The following is a 24,275-nucleotide window of genomic DNA, read 5'->3' as shown; positions in this document are numbered from 1 at the left end:
GAACAATGGAAGAGTAGCCAGCAGTCCCTGCTGTCCACCTGGATGTACAGACAGGGCTGCCCTCCTCCTGTTTGGTGGTGGAGAGAGCTCCTGTAGCCCAGCGCTGCAGACACCCAGCACACTACTAGGAACTGCCAGCAGTTCCACAGGCAGAATTACAGCCAGCTCCTTTTTTCCCTAGCTCTGCAGCAGCCTGGGCCTGGCAGGCAGAGCAGCTTGGCCTGTTGGTACTGCAGGATTCTTGGAGCAGCTTGTGGGAGTCCCACTGAGTGTACAAAAGAACTGGGGCCCGGGTTTGACATCTTCTCAGTCTGTAGCAATGCATAAGGTGGGGGAAGTCAGGGTGGAAGTCACTGATCCTGGTTTCCCTCTGGAGGTGGGACCTAAGCTTCTATTTCCTGCGCACACAAATAGCTTTAGCCCTTTTATGAAGTCATCTGCAAGTGCCCCACCCTTGCTACTGTAGATTCAGCTCTACCAGCATTAACAATGTTGAGCGCCTGTCCATAGCTGGGGCAGTGGCTGCTACCGGTGTTTAAAACCAAAAACCAACTCGCATAGTCGGGTAACTTTTCAAAGGCCCATTTTCAAAAGTGACTTTGGGCGCTTAGGGCTCATTTCCAGTCCGTGGCCCAGTTGGCCGCCTCAATCAACTTAAAAATGGGACTGTGGCACTTCAGTCACTTTAGCTGCTTTTGAAATTGCACCCAGTGGCTTGTAATTCTGCGCTGAGCAGGCGTTTAAAACACCTGGAGCAACTAGTAACCAATGGACACTCAGGCTTCCAACATTGCCAGCCCAGTGGTGCTGCCCTGCCGGTATCACTCTTGGGAGTTAGACTCCGAGCCGCTGCCATTCCTTTGCCTCATGTCTGCCTGGACTGACTGTTGGTAATTGTTGACAGCACACCCCTCTGAACTCGCCTGGCATCTACATCAGGACCCTTATCCAGGACAGTCCTGCAGCCTCGGATGGCAGACTCTCCATAGGCGACCGCATCCTTGCTGTCAATGGCACCAGTCTGATTGGAGCAGATTACCAGAGGTAAAACAAACAGGGGGAAGAGGGGGCGGGCTATGAAAGCAGGGATGGATGTTGCAAAACAGCAGGCATGGTCCTACTGGAGCCTTGGCCCAGTACTCACCAGCACAAGGGAAAACCATCGCTATAACCTTCTCTAGCAGCAGTTTCATTGGAGAGCAGCTACACCTACCGCCTCCTAGTGCCACTTGCTTCTGCTGAGGCCATGGAGAGTAGCCGTGTACTCAGTAAACACAATGAAGTGTTCTGTACCACAGGGAATGCAGCAGCGCGGCCACGTAGGTAGCAAAATGGACCCTAACTGCCAAGGAGCTAGAGGGTGTGAGGGGGGGCTGCAGGGAGGTATGGGAGATGAGGACCAGTAATGGTAAAGCCCCCCCAGCCAAGGAGGAAACCTCAAGAGCAAGTACGCAGTGCAGAGGACGGTCGTGCCGCAGCTGCACCGGGAAAGCATGGCTCTGGGGGGGGCCTTGTGTCTGGCCTCGCACTTGCTGTGCCATGCGATCCAGCTGCCAAAGGGCGAGTGGGGGATGGAGCGGAGGGCTAGCCTCTGACAGGGCGGCCAGCCGAAGCAGTGTCCCAGTAACAGCTGACGGTGTGTAACGCCAGCCAGCTGCTGCTCTGTGGAGAGCGAGTGGGGACGTGGCATTAACCTCGCTGGTCCTGTTGTCTGCTCTCTCCAGTGCAGTGGAGCTCATCCGCTCAGGAGGGAGGAAGCTGCGGTTTCTGCTTGCCAAGACTGACATGGAAATAGCCAAAAAAATCAGCTCCAGCTCCTCCTCCTAACGCTCGTGTTGCAAGGGCCGGTCTGCAGCCAAAGCTGTTCTCAAGGCCACCGACACCAAGGCTGGTGGGATGGGCAGAGACCGGCCCGGGAACATGACGGAGCCAGTATGACCTCGCACCCTTCCAGGACTGGAGAACTGCTCGGCATTTGCTTGTCAGAGGACGGGTTTGCTGTTCTGCTCCACCCTGAGACAGGGCCACTCTGCTGAGCAAGAAGCGAGGTTTTTTTGGGGGGGGGTCACATCCAAACAGCTCTCCACTCACAGAAGTAGCATTTTACAGCTGCTGTCCTCCCACCCCCCCAGCATGGGGTTTGCCTAGCCCACTCCTTAACGGCCTGCCCCACGCGCTGCTCGGCAGCGGCTAGGTCTCATTTCACGGGCTCGTGGCCTCAAACGGGGTTAGGCGCAAGCTGTTCCTGTCCTCTACGCCCACAGCGGGGTTCCCAGGCTGCTAGCTGAGCATGGCTGCCTTGGAGTGGAGTGCCCCAGTGGCTGATGTTAGCTAGAGCCGGCACGTAGCAGCGTGTGAACACCTAGTGATTAAAGACACGTGAACGTAGGCCAGAGGTGGGAGGAAATAATTACAAACCCCCGTAGCTGCTTTGCGAGGAGCAAATTGAGGTTCGTAGTGGGCTGGGCTCTGAAAGGTGGCAGCAGAATGTCACCCCCTCCCCCCAACCTTCCAAGTTGGGGGTCTAGCGGTGGGGCAGGTGCGGGGGTGGTTTAAGTACTAAGATAAATGGCAGAACTGTCTGGGTTCAGGAAAGGACGTGGGGCTTTACAGAAGCTAGACGGCCCCGTTGTGACTTCTACAAGGACAGGATTTAGCGCTTGAAGCTCCTGCGTGGGGCTGTCAGGGTGGAAATGATGGAGACTGTCCCGTTCACATCCTCACGGGCCAGGACTGGAGTGCCTTGCTGCTGTTGGGATAGGAGCAGCACCTCCGGATCCACCAGGGATGGACAGTGGCTACGGCAGAGAGAAAGCAGCAGGAGAGCAATTGCACAGCAACCACTGAACGTCTTGGCAAGGTGTTGCTGGGTCTTTCTCCTTCCCTCATCACCATCCCAACCCAGCGGGCTGGCCTCTCCCCTGCTCTAGCACAGGATCCAGTGTTAAACCTTCTCTGTGTAACTGAAGCATCAACAGCTTTCAGTAACCTGAGCCTGGATGAGAGACGGTTACTGTGTGAAGCCCACAGCTGGTCACTGGCCAAGGTGAATGAATGTGACTGCCCGCTTTGGTGAAGTAGTCAAAGGGGTAGAGCCTGCACTCATAGCTCTGCATAATGCAGACGGGGCTGCTCGGCTATGGGCTCTTTGTGCAGCTTTAGCATATGCAATGTCAAGCCCAGGCTATTAGCTGGACCGGGCGGGGGGGGAGGTAATCTCTTTTATTGGACCAAGTGCTGCTTTTGGGCTACACACGCAGGGCCGGGCACGGTGCACAGGCTGTCGCAGCAAAACACACACTTGAACAGCCAGCTTAGCGTAAGTAGCTCCCCCTATTCTAAGGGACCTTTCAAGGTGAAGGGACCTATTAACACCGCTGTAGGCATAGGATTAAAAACCGAGGGGGGCTAGAGGTTCCAGATCGTTGTAATAAGCCATAACTCCTTTGCCGGCAGCATGCAGGTCATCAGTCAAACGTCTCCCACCTATAACTAGGGTCTTGTTGCTGAAGGCACTTCAGTGCGGCCTCTACTTGTGCAGCTGGACGTGACCATAAGTGGAAATGGCAGCAGTTAGATGGCCAGTAGCCAGCTTGCAGGCCCCCAGCAGCTATTTGAATTTAAACACGAGCAGGTCCAGCTGGCTGTAGTTGCGTATGGATGCTGCCTCGGAGGTAGTTTGTAGCCCTGGCTGTAACATACAGGCAGAGCTGGGGCGTTGCCTGAATCCGTCTCCCATCCACCACCCCCCTTCGGGGGGGCTAGCCCATCTTCTGCACCCTGAGCTTGCTGAGAAGGGCCTGCTACTGACATGCTGATGATGATAAACTATGTCTGGCTTTGAAACAAACATTCCCTTTTTGGACAGGCTGTCACCGCTTTCACTGCTTAGTCCCAGAGCCCACCCAAGGCACACGGCTCACTCCTGCCAACAGCACGTCTGTTGTACACAGCAGAGCAAGGCAACTGCTCACCCCTGTGGTGACATTTTTAATTGCAAGTATATGGCTTAGCAGCTGTTCTAGCTGAACTGGGGGTGTGGTTTTAGCAACCTGTGCAGGAGACAAGCCTGCCCTCTCACTCCTGCACTTTGAAGCCAGTGGAAAAACTTTAAGGTGGAAGTAGTGGGTTAGCTCACCTGCCATGCTACAGGGTTTTGTGCAGCCTCAGGGGCAAGGAATCTAAACCCCGATTGCAAGCGCTCCAGGATTCCAGAATTCAAACCCTCTGCACCACAAAAAGCTAATGCCAGGCTGCCGTTCTGCAGCATGCTCAGAACAGCTGGGCTAGGCCACTGCCACAGTAGGGACGGGAGTCCCCCCTTTAATTGTGACAGATGCTGGATCCTCAGGAAGGCAGCACGAGGCTCTTGCTGCTGTATTAAAGGTCAAAAGAACTGTGAACATTAGCTTGATCTTCATGGAGCCCCCTGCTTTGTTGATCCCCGTTCCATGCCCCTGACAGTTGAGGGCTGCAGAGATAGGCACAGAGCTGTCCTGGAGCCCCCAGGGGATTGTGTAGACCCCCTTGCCCCAGCCACGCTTGCCCCAGTCCAGAGAACAAGAGAGTTTGCAGCATGATGATGCAGCCCCAGCTATAGCTTGTTTCAGCAGTACCAGGGCAGGCCACGCACATCTTGTTCTCCTTTTGCGCCAGCTTTGCAGGCGGCCCCCCTTTACCTCCATAAGAATAGCGTAACTTGCCCCTCAGGAAAATGGGGCCAGCCCCCAAGCAACCAGCCCCCAGCTGTATTTCACTAATACCATAGTTAGCACTGTGTACTCTGCTAAATGTTCCTATTGACTGAATGCAGTCATGGGCCCCTGGAGGGCACATGCTCTCTGCCAGTGGCATTGTCACTTCCCTCCTCTGTAATACTGTAAATCTCTACAATGTATATCGTTCTAATGCAGACATGGAGCAAAGATCAGTGCCCACCTGTTACAGGGCTGCTGTGTTCAAGGAGTTGTCTGAAAAATAAACTGGATTCAATAAAAGCTCCCGACGCTCCATTCTGGGGGCAGTGGTTTGGAGTCTGTTCTGGCCTTGCCAGGTTCAATTTCACTTCAGAACAAAAGGAGCAAGGGCAGGGCAGAGCCATGTTTAACTAAATCATTCCCACAAGCTGCCTACGCCATTGTACCCTCACGCCCTTTCCTGGCTTCTTGCTCTAAGCACCTGTTACAGGCACAGAGAGCAAGAGGGAAGAACAGAGCTGTTTGGGGCGTCGCAAAGAAGGAAGAAAGTCGGAGGAGAAGGAAAAGACAAGTAATAGCTGACTGGTAGGACAGGGCAAGTGCCCCTCAAGGGACTTGCTTTGGAGACGGCTCTCTGGATTTTCAGAAGCCTCCAGCCCAGAACTCCTTTGGTTGCTGCCATGATCTGCAAAGGGGAGCTGTTGGGGCCCTCCAGTGGACCCCCCTCAGGCAGGCTGGGCCGTTGGCTTGTCTATTTGGGGTGCACATTGAGTGCGTGTGCTGCTCCTGTCTTGGGGGGGAGGTCCCTGCCCTGCCCTGGCAGGCCAGGACTGAGTCCCACCGGAGGAACACTGAGAGGAGTCAGTGGAAACACTTCCTGCTGCAGGGGCCAAGAGCAGAACAGCCACCCAAGAGAGGAGAGTCACATGGTCAGGATCGAAGAGAAAAACCAGCTGCTCTGGTTAGCCTCTTTTCGTCATTTATTCCCCATTTTCAGGAAGGCTCCGCTTGGAGCAGAGCCTCATCTCTCCTCCTTCCCCCACTCTGTAAAGCAGAGTCAGTAGCAGCAGGTTTGTCATAACACAGGCCGGAGCCAGCCACGTCTCCTCAGCCAGAGCTACGCCGTGTACACTCCAAAATGCCATCACCTCACCCTGGCATGAAGCCAGTCCCCCTTTCTAAAAGCCGGCTGGTCGTCTTCATGGCGAGAGGCAGGGACACATTGGTGTCTCGGTGAAACCGTGGGCTGGCAACCTCCGCCGATGGCGTCAGCACAAACTGAGCCACACTGGGCATTTTCAACAGGTTCATCAGCTCAGTGGCACGGGTCAGGATCGCCTCACTGTCTTCCTCACTGTACACTGAGGCTATGGCAGGGCTCTGAACAAATGCCCTCATCTTGGACAGGAACAGGGACATCCTGCAGGAGGGAAGGATACAGCCGTGAGCCAGCAGGAGCTTCAAGAAAACAGCTGTAGAGTCATAAAGCTCCTGCCTCAAAACCTCTTCCCTCACTCCCTAGAGTCTACAGGTGGGCCACATCCTCCCGTCACTGACACCTGCTGGGTAAAGCTTTAGACTGAGGGAGCTTCCTCAATGTTGCCACGACTCCCTACAGTGCCTCATGCTGGGAATGGCTGGGATTACACACTGCCCACAGTACACTAGTCTCCCTAGCCAGTACCCAGACACATGTACAAGTGAGTGCCTCACTTCAATCTGGGCTCCCCGCAATCGCACTGCTCTATGGCTGTCAGTTTGCCTGCTCTTTCAGTCCCCAGGTTCTTCAAGCTTTCCATTAAGGCAACTGGCCAGCAGGAATAACAGCAACAAACATTTTCTTGGTAACCTGGCTGAGCTGCATGCATAACCTTGCTGCCGTTTCACACCTGGGGATCAAATCTTGGCTGCGTGATGCCAGTTTGGTCAGCGTTGCCATGAGAACCGTGATGACACGTGGCGAGTACGTGGGGATGCTGGCCGAGGGCCGGAGCGGCACGATTTCAAACAGCATGGCCTCCAGGGCTTCAAAGAACTTGTTGATCTGCTCCACGGTGCACCTTTTGTCGTATGACACAGACAAGTACTCTCCAATAGCCCACACCTGCAGCAAGACAGGCAGAGACGTCTACAGACACTACGGAGAACAGTCTTTCTAAGGAAGTGACAGGTGAGATTAAGTTTGCACTGAAGGGAGTCCCCCAGTAGCCTGCAGAGGGGGTTACAATGGGGGATCCTGGCAGGCAGGCTCCTCCTTACCACGTAGGTGAAGATATCCTCTTTGTTCCGGATGTTGCTGACGGTTCCTGAAAACTCCAGAAGCTCCTTGGACAGTTCCACTATCAGGGAGGGGTGCAGTTTACACAGAAGCACCAGCTGAGAGCTCAGCACTCTGCCGGGGAGAAGGGAGATAGCGATGGCACCCCCAAAGCACTATTCACCCACAGGTCTGAAAGCGATTGACAAAGGAGGAGAGGCATTTTGCAGCTGGGTAAAGCTTTAGACTGGGGCAGCTGGGGCAGGCACAACGAGATTCCGTATTTCTGTTACAGCAGCACCCAGAGGCTCAATCAACATCAAGGCTCTGTTGCACGAGACAATGTCCAGACAGACTTCAGTTTAGTGACCTGCCCAGCAATACAGACAGAGGGACGTTTTCCCAATACAGTTACACAGAATCTCTCCCTAGCAGGAGTCCCATCCCCAGAGTTTGGGCTCAACTGACTGCCTGGCACCCACCAAGATCGGAGCAAGCTGTTCACCATATTAGGTAACCCCCAGTGGCCCATGTGTGAAGGCTGAACCCGGCCCCCGGCAGGAGTCTGCACAGTGCCTACCAGCCAGTGCACGTGTACGAATGGCAGACAAGCACCTCAGGGCGGGACAGTGGCTGTAGATGTGCTGTGATGGGGGTGTGCATGACACCAACGCCTGGACTGCAATGCCCAGGGGCTCCCACCATCCCCAGGGCCGGGAGCTCCCTGCAGCTGTTTGCCCAGAGGGTTCAGCCCCAACTCTCTGGTTTCCAAGTGCCTGTGACCCCCAGCGTTTTCTTGACCAACGAGAGGGAGCATGCCGAGCACAGGGCACCATGTCACTGTGCCCTCAGAAGAGAGGCCCCACAGGGATCGTGCCAAGACTGGTCCCCAGCTGCCCTTGGAAAGCCAGACTGGGGCTGGGCTGGAGGCTCTGTGCTGTGTAACCCTCCTCCTGCAATTCTACCCACTCTCTCCCCTTCTCAGAGCAGCCCATACTCACCTGTGCACGTCGACCTTAAATGCCGGGATCTCGTAGAGCTGCTCGCTCCGCTCGAGCACCACCACCACCAGCTGGTTTATCAAGGGGCCATCTGCAAACTGGAGATGCAAAACATTTTCTTCAGCGACGCCTGCCAAACCCAGAGGGGATGGACTGGGGCAGGGACGCATGGAGGAGCCTGGTAGGCTGATCTGAGAACAAGCCTTATGCTTGTTCTGCTCCTGCCCACACTTGGAGAGGCCTCACTGGTCAGCAGCTGCTGCTGGGAGCAGCACGAGAAGGATTTCAAACAATGTTGTGCTACTGCAGTAAGGGCCCTTTTCCATCTCCCTACCAGAGACGAAGCAACAGCCTGCCCAGCCCACAGCATATTCCTAGAGGTTCCCTCCCTACAGAAACAGACCCCACCTCTGCCCCGCCATCCCAGGAATTCCCATTACAGTTTTATAAACCCACTCTGGGAATTCAGGGTCCTGGGTATTTTCACCCCCTCATTAAGGCCCAGAGCAAAGGGAAGAGTGCACCCTCTCAAAGTAAGCCAGAACCCAACCCGGAGGGAGTTTAACCCTTCTATTCCCATGGATATTCTTCACATGACGAAGGAAACATCAGAGACAGCAACACAGACAAACCCAGCTCCCCACTTAGCTGTCTGCAGGGAGCCCCACCTCTGCCACCACACCAAAGAAGAGCTGCAGTAAGACAGGGACGATGTCCGCAGACTGCACAACCCGTGGACAGCTGGCCATGGATGCTAGCAGCTGGCGAAGAGGTGCCAACCTGTTGGCAACAGACCCCATTATCACCATCAAAGCAGCTTCCCTGAAGGATCCCAGCTTCCCACCCCTTCCCTTTTCCCCACCACAGCGTCCCCTATCTCCCCTCCTCTGCACATGCAGCTGAACCAAACACTGACTGCAGCCTCGTACCGCTCAGGGGAGTCTCTGGGGGCAGCCTCGACGCGGAGGAGATATTGAAACATGCTTCTGTAGAGCGGGTGGCGGAAGGCCTCCAGACAGCTGGCTGGCTTTGCAGCAGGATCCCAGGCGGCTCTCTCAGAGATGGGAGCGGAGCCAGATCTAGTGACAGGCACACATAACACAAAACTGAAGCTATGGGAACGCAGCAGCAAATTGGCTGGGTCACAGTTAGGGGAATGTCCAGGCTGAAGGGCCCCAATATCTAATCAACCCCCAAAAAAGTTTTTAAATGAAACCAGAAAGTCCCAAACAGTTAAATAGTTCTCGTGCCTTCAAAACAAGGACAGCAACAGGGTTAAAATGCAGGCACCTGGGTACAAGGAACGCTGGGTGACAGGCGGCAGCTCAGGCACACCGCGCTATCCCTCAGCAGCTAGGCACTGCCGTAGCTCAGCGTGCTGCTTTCCTAGCTCTCTCCAGCTGGCTCACCAGTCTGCCCTGCCAGAGGCACTTTCCAAATGAGCGACTCCATGCCCAGCAATCCCAGTGCTCCACAATGACCGAACCCCCACTGCCAGCAAGTGCAAGTCTCCTTTCTAAGCCTCCCAGGGAGTGCTCCGACACTCAGGGGATCCCCAGGGCTAAGAAGAAGGGCATGTGTGTGGTAGCGAGTCCCAGTTCCCTCTCTGCAGGAAGCCAGTCATGCCTGTGTTCCCCAGAGTTCCCTTCCATTCTCACATGAGCCTCCTAGGAGAGAGTCTGAACTTCACGTCTGCTCGGGAAGCCAACTAGGGCAACAGGGTGGGAACATAAGCAGGCCTGTCAGAATTAGTTTTTTATTTGATCATCATCGAGATGGATAATATCAATGTTTATTTTTAACCGTCTTTAAAATTGTTATCCATTCAAATTTTCACAGTGGCAGGAAATTATTGGGGGGGGGGGTCAGATAATAATTACTTAATGACAGATGTTGGAGACTCAAAGCCTTATAACCGTTAAAACACAAAAAATATCAAGTAAATATCCTTAAATCAAACGCTAATCAAGCAGCATTTTTCTTACCTTGTCTAAATTTCGACCACCATTGATGGAATTTTTTCCCCCAATCAGTTTGTGTGTACGGTGAAATCAACATTTATTAATAAAAATCGAATCCTTCCAAGCTGAAATATAAGACTAGCTAACCCAGACCACCAAGTTCTGGCATCCTTTCTCTGGCAGTGGCCAATACTGCATGCTTCAGAGGAACGGACACCTAACAATTGTTCAGAGGTGGACATGGGGGAAGGGAGGGAATTCCTTCCTGACCCCCAAAGACAGTCAGCCTATGCTCAGAAGCATGAGACCCGACTATCCCTATCTTTGCACATGCAGCGGACTACAAACACTATTGGTCAGATGCTTTCGCAGCCCCATATAAATCTAGCTACGGTAGCTGCCATCTGAACTGATGCTGTGGTGGGTGTTCTTTAGGCATGGGGCAGCCATTGCAAGCAGTTAGTTCTGGCACAGGAGGGTAGGGCAGGACACTGCCCGGTGTCAACACCCTGCTAAAGAGAGAGGAGGGGAAGATGCTGTCACCTCAACTGGATGTCCAGAGCAGCCGCCAAACATGGCAGGTCAAGCAGCAAGTGAAGGATCTCAATGGCTGTGTCTGCACTAAGCAGAGCTGGCAGAAGGTCCATGAACTCAGAGATCAAGGCTGGACTATTCCATGCAAGGAGCTGCAGAGAAAAACAGACTGCTAGCAGTAGGGCTGCTATTCTTCCTCTCTAACCTGACTGGATTCTCCCACCTCAGAGAAGGCAAAGCATGTGCAGTTCTGGGGCTGTTCAGTGCTCAGAACCCACAGCCAGAGCTAAACATTTAGAAGCTGATGATCCAAATCTCTCACAAAGCAGCACAGGGCGTTTCACAGCCTGGAGTATTTGCTTTGAAAGATGCTGAGGCTGGCCCAGCATTGAGATGGATTTACCTCACAGCCTCCAGAAAGGGGGTCTGCAAGGATGACACACAAGCGTCCAGAGGCCACCTGCACAGGTTGATCTCAGAACTAGCAACTTCGAGTCTCTAAGCCTTAATGAGGGAGAATTAACCCTCCACTTCAACCATGCCCTGCTGCCCTGGGTGTCATCATACGCCGATGAAGAACTCAAAGGTTGCTGTGGACAAACTAGGAACTGCTCATCCCACAAGACAGTTGTTCTCTTGGGACAGAGCCCATTGACACCCTCTCTGCTACAGTTTGGTTGCAAAGCCCTTACTCCCCTGCCCATCCCCAACTGCTGTATTACAAACCCAGATGGCTCCAGTATCAGAGATGCTATCCCAGCCTTTCATGAACTAATCCCCCACCACGCACATGCTTTTACACTCTGCTGATGAGTCCTTCCACACCTCAGCCTGTCTGCAGACGTGGACGGTCACCCCCTTGAGCATTAGGGGCAAGGACCCATGTGCACAGAGAGCAGTGCTTGAACCAGTCCCAACCCCCGTACCTTGAAGAGGTTTGGGAAGCTCTGTCTGAAGATGCTGAGGTTCTCCGTGAAGAATCGGACATTGTCCCTGCAGAACTGGATAAACTCAAAGGCCAGCATTGGGCTGTGGAAGAGCTGAGTAGGAATCCTGGTGAACAAGTGCTTGTAAACTGCCTCCGAATCCACTGCTGCTGTCTCACCTGCGAGGGAAGGTACCCGCAGGAGTTCAGCCCACCCAATGGCTGTTCTTCAAGGGCTGGAGATTTCACAGAATGGCTAATGACTGGCTAATTTTTGTTTTGTAACATCAAGACCAAGAGCAATAGGAGAGGCAGAGCAGCTCCTGGATCTCCAGCACTGGGCTGCCCAGCTCAGAGCACATTCAGAGCCAGACAAGCAACGCCTGCTCCTGGAGAGACCCAGAGAAAGAATGCAGGCTCAGCCATTAGTGTTAGATGTAGTGCAGTGTTAGATACATTAGCCTAGCACATGGTCAAAGCTAGTGTGTAGTAGGAAGCCATGGAAAGGAAGAGTATTTTAGTGCCTACTGATTCAATCCTTCCTCTCAAACAGAAGCCTGAGTGAGCACACTGGTACCACACACCACAGAGACTCCCAAAGCTTACAGCGCGTGTGTGGGTGTGGGTGTGGCAGCTTACTGTGGTTCACGAAGAACTGAGCAATGGGCAGCAGTGCCCTGGCATAAGCAAGATCCCCACTGATTCTGCCATGCAAGATCTTCAGGCAGGAGAGTGTCCGGTACACATAGGAGGAGTCCTGCCTGCAGATAATATCCATGATAGTGACAGCCTCAATGAGACACTGCATGAGAAAGAACAGCAAGATCAGAACTGTCCAAACAACTCCTCCCCCCGCCCTTCACCCCTGCTCCTTTTGTACTTACAGCTTTTTGCAGGTCCGCATCTGGTTTCTTCAGTGCCCCTAATAGATAAACAAATCAATCTCAGTCCCCTGGTCCACACTGGGTCTCTGTCATTGCTAGACTGGGCAATGTTGCCTAGGTTAAGCAATGCTGATACTGGCCTGGGCTCTACTGGGAAGGGCTTTAATACTGTCAAGTCCAGGATTGGATCAGTGGAAGCTCTCCCTTCAGTCTGCAAAACTAAAGTGATGAACTGAGCCCTCTTGGACCTTCCCAAAACACAACACATCCTTACTGAACACACAGCAACCCTCTACATGAGGTGTGGAAAAGACAGCCCAGAATTAAAGATGGTGGGGAAGAACCATGGACCTCTCCCCATCCTAACTCTCACAGTTCTCTGCAGTTATAGTCAAAAGAACCACACCCCAGTGTCTAGTTTCCAAAACCCCTCTCTGCAAATCAACAGCAGGCGGTGGAACAGGGAGTCTGGCAATAGAAACCTGCTGATGTTTGAGAGCTAGCCAGCTCCATCCTCTGTCCCCAGGTTCTCTCTCTAGGGAGACTCAGCTCACACCCTTTTCTCCATTTCCCAAGGCACTAGAGGAATTTAGAGTCCTGTATATTGACACCACAACTCACGCCGGTTGCTTTGCTCGATAAGCCGTTGGCAGTATTCAAAAGCCTTCTCTCTCAGACGCTCTTTTGGGGGAAGCAGGCGACTGGAAGTGGAGGTAGCAGAAACCATGGACATGATAGACCCATCTACCTCTGATCTGTCATCTGCAGAGAAGAGATCACCGCAGATCATGCGCTGCATGGTACTGTTCGAGAGGTTCAATGATCAAGGCACTGCAAACTACCCAGCCCACCATGGTGGAAGAGAGGGTGTGATGGAATACACCCCATGTATTCACACCCTGCATACTATTATAATAATCTTTGAACAAAGCACGTCTTGTAGGATATCATTTGAAAATTCATAATTTGCTGATCAGTATTGCCCTGGTAAAATATGTGTGGCAATGATGTTTGTGAAGTTATAAGATTCCCCTGTATGATATTAACGTATGTTCCAAACCCTACAGCTCTACCCAGTCAGAAGTCAGGTCTGCCCTAAATGAAGGAATGTGTGCTTGTCTTAATTTGCTTTTAAGCAGTAAGCGGAGTCATCAAGCAGAGAGGGAAAACAAAGGACGTTCAAACAGGTGCATTTCTGATTTCTGTACTCACTTAATCTCTCTCTGTCGTTAATAAACTTGTTTTACTGTTTTATCTAATCCAATGTGTTCAAACTGAAGCATCTGGTAGCTCCATTTTGGATAACAAGGTGTGTGTATATTATTCCCCTAATGGATTTGTACTGGCCAGGAGAGGGCTGGGCAGTACAGGACACACATTTCTGGGAGGCTCCAGGACTGGGGGTGTGTGTTGGGGTAACCCTGCAGCATAACCAAGGCTGGTAAGAGCCAAGGTGTGGCTAGCTGGCTGCGACATATGGCAGACATAGTGGAGCGTGATTTACATACTGGAGACTGTTTGTGAGCAGTCTAGACTGGAGGTTACAGCAGCAAGGCATTGTAAAGGACAGCCAAGATTACAGGGCAGGGGTGGCACAGCTATTCATGGGTCTAGATTGTACCCTGGAGCATCACAGAGGGGAAGTGGCACCTGATTCCAGTCCCAAGGGGAATATGCTGTTGGAGCATGGGAGCACTGACAGCACCAAAGGGGATGCTATCTCCCTGCCAGCCCTTCATTTCCTTTTCAGCCTGGAGGAATTTTCCTGAAACTTTAGGGCCTACTTAAACACTTCCTTCGGTCACATCAGACCGTGGTCATTCAGCAGGCTTGCCGTGACATTTTCTTCACAACAGTTCGAGCCTGGGCATGCAACATCCCCTGCTATTGAATGCAGGGACCTCCATGCACAGCCAGTGCTGCTCAGTTCCAACCCACAGCCCTCTGTTGGGCCAACTCAGGCATCATCTGGGGAGACAGAGCCAAACATACCGAGCCAAAGGGTGGTTTCATAGTGAAGCCACCAAATGCCCTTTCAGGTCTACCTCAGAAAACACATTCCACTTGGGATGGAATACACCACCTGGCCCCAGCGGCTAGGAACATACCCAGCCAGTACCTGAATTGGGGCTGCTTGCCCCATCGCTCCCGTAGCACAGCAGCCATTTGCGCAGCATGGAAAAGGCCTGCATGTTGAGCCACTGGTCCTCTGTGTAATACTGACCAATTGAGAGCACTGTGAAGAAGTCTGTGGCAACTGCACCATCCACCTCTGTGATAGGGCCAGGCTGGGAGATAGAAGATAAACTGGGTGAAGCGGTGGGACTTCCTAAGGCAGAGATTGTTGGGGAGAGGGGAAGTGGAGTTCACCAAACACATGGACTGAGTCAGGGAACATGTTTCTATGTTTACATGAATGTAGAAGATGGAGCCCTCCAGAACAACCCCAGGCCCAGGATGGGAAGGTACAGGTCTTTTTCTCTGGGAGGGGCCTTCAAAGCCCTTTTATTTCCCGTCTCCCTCAAAAGCCAAATTTCAGCAACCTTCCATTTCAAGATAAATGGCCCTCAACACATGTCCATGTGGTCACCGAAATCGGCAAGGTGCTCTCATTCACCTATCCCAGGGCTAAGCCTTGTGTCTCTGGACTCCCAGTAGCCTAAGAGTTTGAAATCCAAACTTAGATCCCTGGTGTCCCTGACCACTGCACCCACTGACTGTCAAGCTGGCTAAGAACACAGCACTTCTACGTCACTTTTCCTAAAACTGACCTGAGCTCAGGAGCCTTTAAGGGTGGGGCAGTGACATGACTGATATTCAGGTCCTTTGTGAGGGTCTCTGGAATTCACCACTCACCTGCCTTGCCCTGGGATTGGAGAAGAAGCCTCCAGAGGGCTGTGCAACTCCTTGCTGAACACTTGCATATCTCAGCCAGTCGACCATCCTTTTATTAACCAGATTGGTCTGATCTACAGGCAGAAAACAATGTAGGTCAGGTTTAGACTCATTGTAGGAAGGGGCCACTGCAGCAAGCTAGCCATTAAAAACTGCTTCCAAACTGGTACACTTTAAACCTCGCCCAAAACTGCCAGCAGAGCTCTAGTCCAGCTCTTAACAGCTCTCAGAGCAAAGGCATTTCCTCACAGTCAAACTCTCTAGCTGATTTTCATTCCCCTTTGTTCTTCGACTTTTATACAAGCTCAGAGACAAGCATCTTTTGTATTCCATCCACAGCTCTGTACATGATTCCCACACCCTGGCCTTCCCCCCTCCCTACTTTGTTCAATACTACATTTAATCGCATCAATTTTCTGCACAATTCTTCAGATCTAAGTCAGAAAGTGAGCATAGGCACCTGGGATTTGTAATACAGATCAGTCCAATGGTACATTTATTCCCAAATCCTATCGCCAAGAGCAGCTAGTATCAGATGGATAGTATCAGAAGGTGAGATGTAATGGACAATAATGGAATAACCTGTCTGTGGGGGGTGTTTTCCCTCTAATTCAGGGAGTTAGTGATTACTCTGAGCCCTGTAGCATGAGAACGTGTATCCCCTCTACGGGTTTATGCTATTGAATGTAGCAGAAGCAGCCCAGGCAAGTGGTGCTGCTTGCTCGGTAAGGGCAAATATTCCAATCCAGCAGCCTCCTTCAAGCCTCCCCCAGCCTCTGTCCAAAGAACGCAACTCTCCAAGCAAACTCCTGAACATGGTCTCAGCACCGTGCAGCATCTCCTTTTCATAACAGTATTCCATCGAGCCCCTCACCACCGGAGTGCTCTCCCAAAACCTGCTCATCTGGTGATCACTTCCCCACAAAATTTCATCACCCCCAGCTCTCAAATTCTCCACCACACCAAATCTCACTTCTGCTGGGAAGCCTATTAAAAATGGACTGTTCTTCTGTACTCACTAAACAGCATACAGAAACGGGGGAGCCACATAAGCCTTTCCACCCCCACCCCTTTGGATTAGCTTCACTTTTCCTCGGGTAGCGGTGCCATTTATAATGGCAATGTGCAGGTATCCCAAACCATACTCATGGTTTAAGCCTTCAAAGCTCTTCTTTACCACCACGCTGTGTGACTGTGATCTGCTCATTCTCTCGGACGCTCTTGCATTTACCTTCAGTTAGGCTTGCGGGCGAGAGACAGATGATCTTTGAGAGCAGAGGAAGAAGGTGCCGTGAACTCTGACCCTCAGGCAGTCGCCCTTCAAGGACTTTTACAACACGCTGCCCCACAGCTAACACCTCAGCCTTTTTATTTCCCTGAACATAAAACAAATATTAATACAAGATGACCATCTTCAACTGAGCTCTTAATGATTGCAGCCTTACAAATCATTAGATGAGAGCATCTCTGCTCTGGTGCTGAGTGCATAGGACACGCAATCTAGTCTACCTTAGTCCACGGATCAATTCGAAAGGCTGAAGCCACAGTTCCCAATGGAGAAAACATTATTTGGTGGAGCAACAAGTTTGTGGACAGCCACAATTTGAAGTTGAATTTAATTGTCAGAAGTGGCTCTGGTGGACACCCCCTAAAATACAATGCTACATTCAACCAGAGTGGATGGCGAGGCAAACAATAGCGCTAACAACTCCATATAATCACTAGTGGTGAATTTGCCAATTTGATTGTTAAATGCAAGGCTTGTGGCTTTGAGTCAGATTGATGAAACCTGTTCCAGCCTGCCTAGTTAGCTGGTACTATAAGGAGAATAAAACTCTCTCTCAGTCTGGAAGATGTTGCTGTGGGTTTGATACATAATCGGAATGAAATGTCAAGGGAGATGAGTCTCCCATAAAGTTTACCCCTCTTTTGGGATGAAGTGCAGATACCAAACCTTTTGAGAGGCTGCCCTAGTGGCATCAAATGGTTTTCATCCCCCTCCAAAGTCATCATGCCAGCAGAAACTGAAACCCATTCAAGTATCAGAGTCTGACAGTCTCCCCCCGCTGGCTGCCTCAGGCTCTTGCTCTAAAGGATGCAGATCAACATCAACCTGTGGCATCACATCATCCACTAGTGATCAGACGTGTGCCCTACTCAGTAAAAAGCAAGCGATTCGGTGGTGACCTGCACAACCTTCTAGAGGTGAGGCAGTTGCATTTGGATACCCTGCTCCAAGACTAATAATCCTGTTAACATACACACACCCCTGTACCCATGGACAGATGGATCAAAGAAACACATTAAAGAAAAGACTTACAATTTAGGGATGCCTACAGGCAAGGAAAAGGGTAAGAGGATACCTCCTCTGTCCTGGGGCACCAAGTTATGACACAAAGGGAACTGAAGGAAACATTTCATCATGCTGCTGACATGCATTTCCAGGAGTCCGGCCAGCTTTCTAGAGAGAAGCCTTAACGAATTATGATCAGTGGCAGATTTTCAGCTTCTAACAAGTTTACATGCCACTTAGAGGATCTGCCCTTCACCTGCTAGAAATGTCCAATTTCAAAAATTACATCTGCCAGTCCACTCCCCCAACAAAGGGAAGAGCAAGAGACAGAGAAGCCAGGGAAGAAAGTTGCTGCAGCTGCTTCTCTCTGAGGCAACAACAAGGCCACAAGCTCTGGAAAGCTAGAGGTCTCAAGCACAGACTGACAGAGCTGAAATGACAGGCAGCCAAATGGAATGAGTGACTCACTTCCCACATCCACCTCACCTCCTTGCAGTTAGAGAAAGAAACCCATCTAAAATAGACATTGACAGGCAAGAATGAAAGACAGGAGGCCCTTTTTGTAAGGGCACTGCTGAATGGTTCCTGCTTTCATTACATCAAGTGGGACACTGCTCATTAGTGCCACCTGCGGTAATGAGTTGCAGTAGCAGCACTAAATCTGCCAACTCAAAGCCTCAGCAACATCAAATATAGCAAAAACTGTCTTACGGCTCTGTTTCTAATTCAAGGTAGATACACAGATGAGAAATCTATTTTAGATTTTGGGATCATTCCATTTTAATTATGCAGCTGCTTGCTGGGGAAGAATGGGTGCTTTATAAATAAGTTATGTTCCTGAGTAAAGGTAAATTAGAGCCCTGCATCACAACCCGAACTCAAACACCAATGAAAACAGCCCCACCCTCTTGGGCTTGGTCATCTCTGATTACCTCCTCCTACCCGGGAGTCGGTGTGGCAGCAGTTGTGTGCCATGTTACTACCAGCCATCACCACCCCACTGCGCTCTGTACACGCTGCAGAACCAGGGTACTGAGAAGGTGCAGCACCTCTCACTCTGCAGCACACAGAGCAGCAAGGATGGCCAGCAGGAACAGGGCATGCAGCTGCTACCGACTACTCCACCACCACGAGCAGGAGAGATGGATAATGGGCTCAGGGAGCCACCATCAAGCCAAGCCCCTAGGCCGAGGCAGTGGCAGCGCTAACACAGGTTTCGGGAAAGTCTAGGTTCAGGTCGGTTCAATTCTGACAATGAATGAATACTCTGAGGTCAGGCTGGGATTAGCTGTGCTTGGTTCAGGCTTTAAAATTAGGCCCACCATTCTGAAACTAAATCCTTCAGTGTAAGAAGTTTTAAACTGGTTCTCAACAAATATTTAGGTTTAAAAAGCCATCTTAACAGTAGCAAAAAAGAAAGGATTTCTCAGTTAAAAGTCTCAGCTTATTGCCCACACTTCAGCTCATATAGGCAGCATTCTGAACATGGGTGGTGTTATGCTATTTTCTTCTTTCTGTATGGCACCATCTGGATTTTTATATATTTTATTATATTATTTATATATTTTGCTGTTCACATTTGAGCATGAAAAACCAGCACTATAAAGAGGTTAGAAGTCACAATACATTCACTTTTGAATCCTTCCCTTTGTAGACATGAGCAGCAGCAAACTGAACTCTATTACAGGAGCTTGCACTGAAAGGTACCATCCCGCTCCCTGGGTCACAGAACCCATTGCTCCCATCCCCTTATGCTATGCACACCTTGATTTTAAATAGCTCATTATCAAATCTTGAACACACAGAAAACTTTGCCATTTGATACCAAATAAAGCATAAAAACTGTTCTCCTTAATTTACATGAATTTCCTTCTGTTCTTATCTATACATATGTAAGTAACTTTCACTTCCCTTAAGTTAAGAGCAGGGGTGATGAAGTCAGAAAGCAAACATGTATTGACTAAACACAGCACAGTTCATCTACCTGAGCCAAGAGGATGGAGGACACTAGACTCAAGAGCTTTGCATCCTGGATTTCATCACAGGATAGGGTCAGATAATTGCAGGGTGACATCTCTCTCAGGATGGAAGCACACAGAGCCTGAACCTGCTCAGGACACCTGGGCAAACACAGCACCGTCTGCAACAACTCTACAAATTTGCCATCCAACCTACAAAAAAAACAAACAAACAAACCAAAAAACCCAAAACAACAGTCATTCAGGCATCACTGAAAGAAAACAAGAGGATAAAGATGTTTACTTCCTATTTGACAGTCTTGATATGGTGTCTTCTTTGAGGCTGGCCCTGAGTAATCTCTTTTTAGTCAACCTCTTCAGTCCGGGCATCTCTGGATTTCACGCCTTTAAGAAGGCCTGATCCAATTTTTAATGAAGCCTGTGGGAATTTTTTCACTTACTTTAACAGGAGCTGGACAGGGTTCCTACTTTGCAAGGGGAAAGAGAGGGGGAAGTGGATTTCAACACCTGCAACTAGCACAGTGTTTTCAGTAAAGGGAATTCTTTGCAGTCACCCAGCCTTCATTTCTGATCTGTCAGGAACAGAATGCTTTGTATCTCCTGAGTACTCAAGAAGCACAAGCTTCAATTTCAACGTTTTATATTTTAAGAGAAACACAGCTGCTGGGATTAGTACACTGAAGATGATGCTAGGAATATATTTTCTGTTACAGAAACAGAAGATAAAAATTTTAAAAAAAACCCAAAAAACCAAAAATTCTATTTTTGCAGGATTTACTTTTCAGGATTAAGGTGCAGAAATATAGGTGTTATATAATAGACAGCAACAGATTTAAAAGAATATAGCACTCGCCCCTGGATACAGTGACATATTGGTAGATATGTTAAAATACAAAAAAGCTATTAACTATTTTGGTCCCTGCAAATGCAATGCAAAAAGGAAGTAGGGCAGATCTCTAGTAATACTGATCTATAGAACACTGAAACACATTCTTGACAGTACCCTGTAACAGTGACTACCTAACAAGGCTTAACAAGTCCTCTCACTCACTTCCGGCCGTATTTTGTGACTGAAACAATAAGGAAAAGTCTCTGCAAACAGTCAATGGTCTCGTTTCCCAAGTCATGATTCTGGAGAAGGCTTGTGATTCGGGAACTGAATTTCCTCAGTTCTTCATCCTGGATCTCCCTAGCGAAGAAGAGCAACAGAGGAATTAGGAAGCTCTAAACCAGTAAAATCCCATGGTCTAAAACACACAGAACAGGAGAAAGGGAGCGCTGAAGCTATCAATCCAACTACAAACAGGTCTACATTCCAGTGCTCTGCAAACCTCAAAACCAAAATATTGGTATCAAACCTATGTCTCGGATTTAAACTGTCTGAAATGTTTGTTCCTTTAAAACCTCTTCCTTTATTTTTGTGCTATGCAGTTTCTATTAGCTTTCCAAGTTCAAGAAGCCAATTTCTGAGCCTCTTCTCAAATGGCAAGTGTCTCTAAAGAAAGGAAATAAATAGCTACTTCTTCAAAGCTATGGGTGCTAAACTGGCAATTTAAGTGGAAAAAAGCTTTAATAGCACCTCAAAACATGCCATTCATCCCTTCATTTCCCAGAATGAAAACAAAGTCAAAGCTAGGGAAACCCAGGGAAGTCTGCAATTATCCTCTGAATGTATCATCCCACTGGAATCCCAGAAGTCACCAGTTCTCTGAAAGCGCAGTAGCATCCCTGTGAGCATTTTAGTAGCATCCTTGTGAGCAAGGCTTAAGCAGGGTTTCTAAGAAGGCTGAATCTGGAATATGGGCCCATCTATTCTTGAAGTCATTGTTTTCAGCTGCAGTTCAGCTGCAACTGCTCCTACTGCCTATTGTCAGCAGTGGGGAAGCCTCTTCGCGGAGACCAGTTCCAAGAAACAGCCTCCTGTCTGAAGTGTCCTCTTCTGGCTGCGATAGCTTGGACAACTCACTTCACACTCCCGCCTCAGCCCTTCTCCCTGGGCAGTGGGGAGAACAACATTCCCCTTCCCACTGGGTTTATAGGATGTTAGTGTCTGATGACCCCTCAGAGTGGCAGCACAAAGTGCTGGGAACGCTCACAGCCTCGAGAATTAAGGCCTGGTCTATACTAGAGTTTTGTTGACAAAAGTCATCTTTTGGTGACAAAACAGTGATGGTGTACACATTACAATGCTCCCCACACTGACAAAACTTCCCTGTTTTGGTGGCAAAATAAAACCACCTTGATGAGAGGCATAGAGCTTTTTGCAGCAAAGTTAGAGCGACAAAGCATCAGTGTAGAATGATGCTGCGTGCTGTAACTGGGCTCCAGGAGCTATCCCACAATGCCCCTGACTGCTCTGCTCACTGTTTTGAACTCTGCTGCACTGCCCTTCATTCCAGCTACATAGACAAGCGCCCCTCCCCTTTCAAAGCCCCAGAAAGTTTTGAAATTGCTCAGCATGGAGAGCTCACACAGCTACTGCCCAGCTGAGCATGCTGGCTCCCAGTAGCAAACGCAATCCTTCCTGGACCACAGGGGAGAGGGTGGATCATTCTCTTGGATCTGTGGGGAGACGAGGCTGTGGGAGAACTCTGATGGACTCAATCCTGCTCTCCTATGGCAGGCACACAGGCAGCACGGGCTGCTGCTGGGGAAGGAGAAGGGAGAGACTCCTGATGTGCTGTGCAGAACCAAGGAGAGAGGTGGGGGCTGATGTCACAGTGTCTTCCTCCCCCGCTGGTGTACACGTCTCTGCTGAGTTGGGGTGGAGGGACGGGACACAAGCTATGTGTGCATCAGCTTCTGCCTCAGGATTGGTTGCGTCTGGCTGCTGTCTGAACTTAAAGAAAAAGTGTGCGGACACACTCACTGTCCCCGAACACAGTCTCTCTCTCTCTCACACACACACACACAGTCATGCAACCCCCACCTCACACACTTCTGTGAGCTTCCTGTGTTTGTGTTCAACAGTGTCAGTTTGGCAGACAGGACAGTTGAAAAGCGACTGTCAATCTAGCTGGATGCCCATGGAGCGATGGGATTTAGAAAGCAGCATGTGATGCTGCTGGGCCAGCCCCACGAGATATGACAACCCCTTTCCAAAGCACCCCCTGCTACCCACGGCGCCCGGCTCCCTATGTCCATGCAAGAGCTAGTGGTGTGAATGCACTCCACTGACACAATACAGCAAGGACACGCAACAGCGGTTTAATGACAGAACTTGTGTCGACAAAACTCCCTAGTGTAGACAAGGCCTATGCTGCTCAGTGCACCAGCCGAGGCACAACAACCCCCTGCCCGCCCACAGCGACCACTGCCTTGAGTAGAACCGGGCACCCGTCCAGGCTCAGGCAACCTGCTGCCCCTGGCCCCCCGGGGCATGCAACCCGGGGAACCCAGGCGTCCGGCTGCCCCTCTTCCCTCAGCCACACCCACGGGGCCGCACCCCCGGCTGAGGGAGAGTCTGGTTAAGCCCGCCGCACCTGGCCTGCCGCAGGAAGCTCTCCGTCCCCGCCGTGAACATCCTGCCGCCGCGCCGCGCCCCGGCTAGTCAATGGGCACAGGCGACACAGGCCCTCGGGCCAGCGGAGGAACCAACGTCCCCGCTTCCCCCGGCCACTTCCGGCCGGCGCGTCCGTGCCAGATGGGGGCTCGTGCTGGACGCGGCTCCCCCGCACGCAGAGTTCCGGGAGTTGCCGCTCCCCGTCCCTGGGGTGGCGCGCGCGCGTGTGTGCGTCGCGCGCGCGCGTGTGTGCGTCCCTCGCGCACTGACGGATTACTCCGCAACGTTCGTAAAACATCGCAGTACACGGTATCCTTCCGCCGCGCGGTGGGCGGGCGCCAGCGAGAGGTAAGAGAAATAGTCCCCCCGCCCCAATAGGGGCGGCGACGGAATGACGTGATTGAAGGCCAGGCTCAAGGGTCGTACTCGTAGCCTTTCCCCCCCCCCCCCCAAACCACGCTCCTTCTCGCGGGAGTGGCCGCGGCTTGCGCAAGCCGCCGCGCCGGAGCCCGCTCCCGTGCTCCCTCAGGTTGCTAGGTAACCCGTGCATCCCGTGCGGAGCGAGCAACCGCCTTAGGCTGCGCAGGGGCCCGACCTTGGGACCTAGTCCCCCCCTCCCCCCTTGGGACGCGGGCTGCACGCGGGGCCTGTGGAGGACCCAACAGTGTCAGCGTCGCGCCTGCGGCAGAGGCGGGTGACGCGCGCGCGCCGGCCAGAAACCAGGAGTCATCGCCCCTCCCCCCGTCTCCTCAGGGGCTGAGACCCTCCGCCTCATGACACGACACAGCTCGGCAGAACCGGGCCCTGCCCTGCAGCCATTATATCCCAGGGTGACAGTGCGGTTCACTGCGCTCAGTCGGCCTGGGCGTGCCAGCAGGCATGGGGGGGGGGGGGGGAGTGTTTTAAGAGAAAGGCCGTCAGGACAGCTCCCCCCCTTCAGCAGTTCAGGCCCCCGTTGGGTCACCTGGGAACAGGCCCAGCACAAGCAGGGCCCCGAGGCAGCCTCCACTGAGCCTAAGAGCCAGGCAGCCTGTCACACAGACCGGCACCGCCCTGGCCGGAGCAAGCTTCAGGAGGGTGGTTGTAGAGCAGAGATGGTACAGGGTTGTTTTTGGATAACAAGACCTTGGCCCAGGCTTATGGCCTTCTCTAAGAGCCCTGTGAAAATAAGGTTTTTAAAAAGCCCAGCGACAAAAACAGCTACGCCGCAGGCTGTCTGCATCGGTTCCAAAAGGTTAAAAGACCTTAACATTTCCTTATTAGAAGCCTCCCTTTTCCTGACTGCTAATAAACCTGATTCTTTGATTGCCATACTCGCCCTCAGCAGGAAGGGATACAACCATGGAA

General features: G+C 51.4%; 2 protein-coding genes across 2 annotated transcripts in view; one reads left to right on the top strand and one right to left on the bottom strand.

Annotated features, from left to right (window-relative positions):
• Window positions 1-3,578, top strand: part of RADIL (Rap associating with DIL domain) — a 67,903-nt gene extending 64,325 nt beyond the window's left edge. The window contains exons 15-16 of the mRNA XM_067534323.1: window positions 905-1,044; window positions 1,725-3,578. Of these exons, the coding sequence (XP_067390424.1) occupies window positions 905-1,044; window positions 1,725-1,827 (243 nt within the window). The 3' untranslated portion in view covers window positions 1,828-3,578. The remainder of the gene's footprint in view (window positions 1-904; window positions 1,045-1,724) is intronic.
• Window positions 3,579-4,615: 1,037 nt separating this feature from the next.
• Window positions 4,616-23,066, bottom strand: AP5Z1 (adaptor related protein complex 5 subunit zeta 1). The gene is made up of 17 exons (XM_067534325.1): window positions 22,909-23,066; window positions 20,478-20,615; window positions 19,432-19,618; window positions 16,386-16,530; window positions 15,116-15,228; window positions 14,379-14,547; window positions 12,881-13,021; window positions 12,260-12,297; window positions 12,015-12,177; window positions 11,377-11,555; window positions 10,460-10,602; window positions 8,885-9,034; window positions 8,624-8,735; window positions 7,956-8,053; window positions 6,957-7,089; window positions 6,587-6,801; window positions 4,616-6,117 (listed from the first exon to the last, which is right to left on the bottom strand). Exons 1-17 carry the CDS (start codon window positions 22,947-22,949, stop codon window positions 5,847-5,849), a joined length of 2,436 nt encoding a protein of 811 aa, XP_067390426.1. The 5' UTR covers window positions 22,950-23,066; the 3' UTR covers window positions 4,616-5,846.
• Between the last annotated feature and the right edge of the window lie 1,209 nt (window positions 23,067-24,275).

This window comes from Emydura macquarii, unplaced genomic scaffold (genome assembly GCF_026122565.2).
Source record: "Emydura macquarii macquarii isolate MOO-44397 ecotype Brisbane River unplaced genomic scaffold, CSIRO-AGI_Emac_v2 contig_3390, whole genome shotgun sequence".
NCBI classification, from domain to species: domain Eukaryota; kingdom Metazoa; phylum Chordata; order Testudines; family Chelidae; genus Emydura; species Emydura macquarii.
The sequence above is the reverse complement of the archived record's forward strand: the minus strand, read 5'-3'. Positions and strand labels throughout refer to the sequence as shown.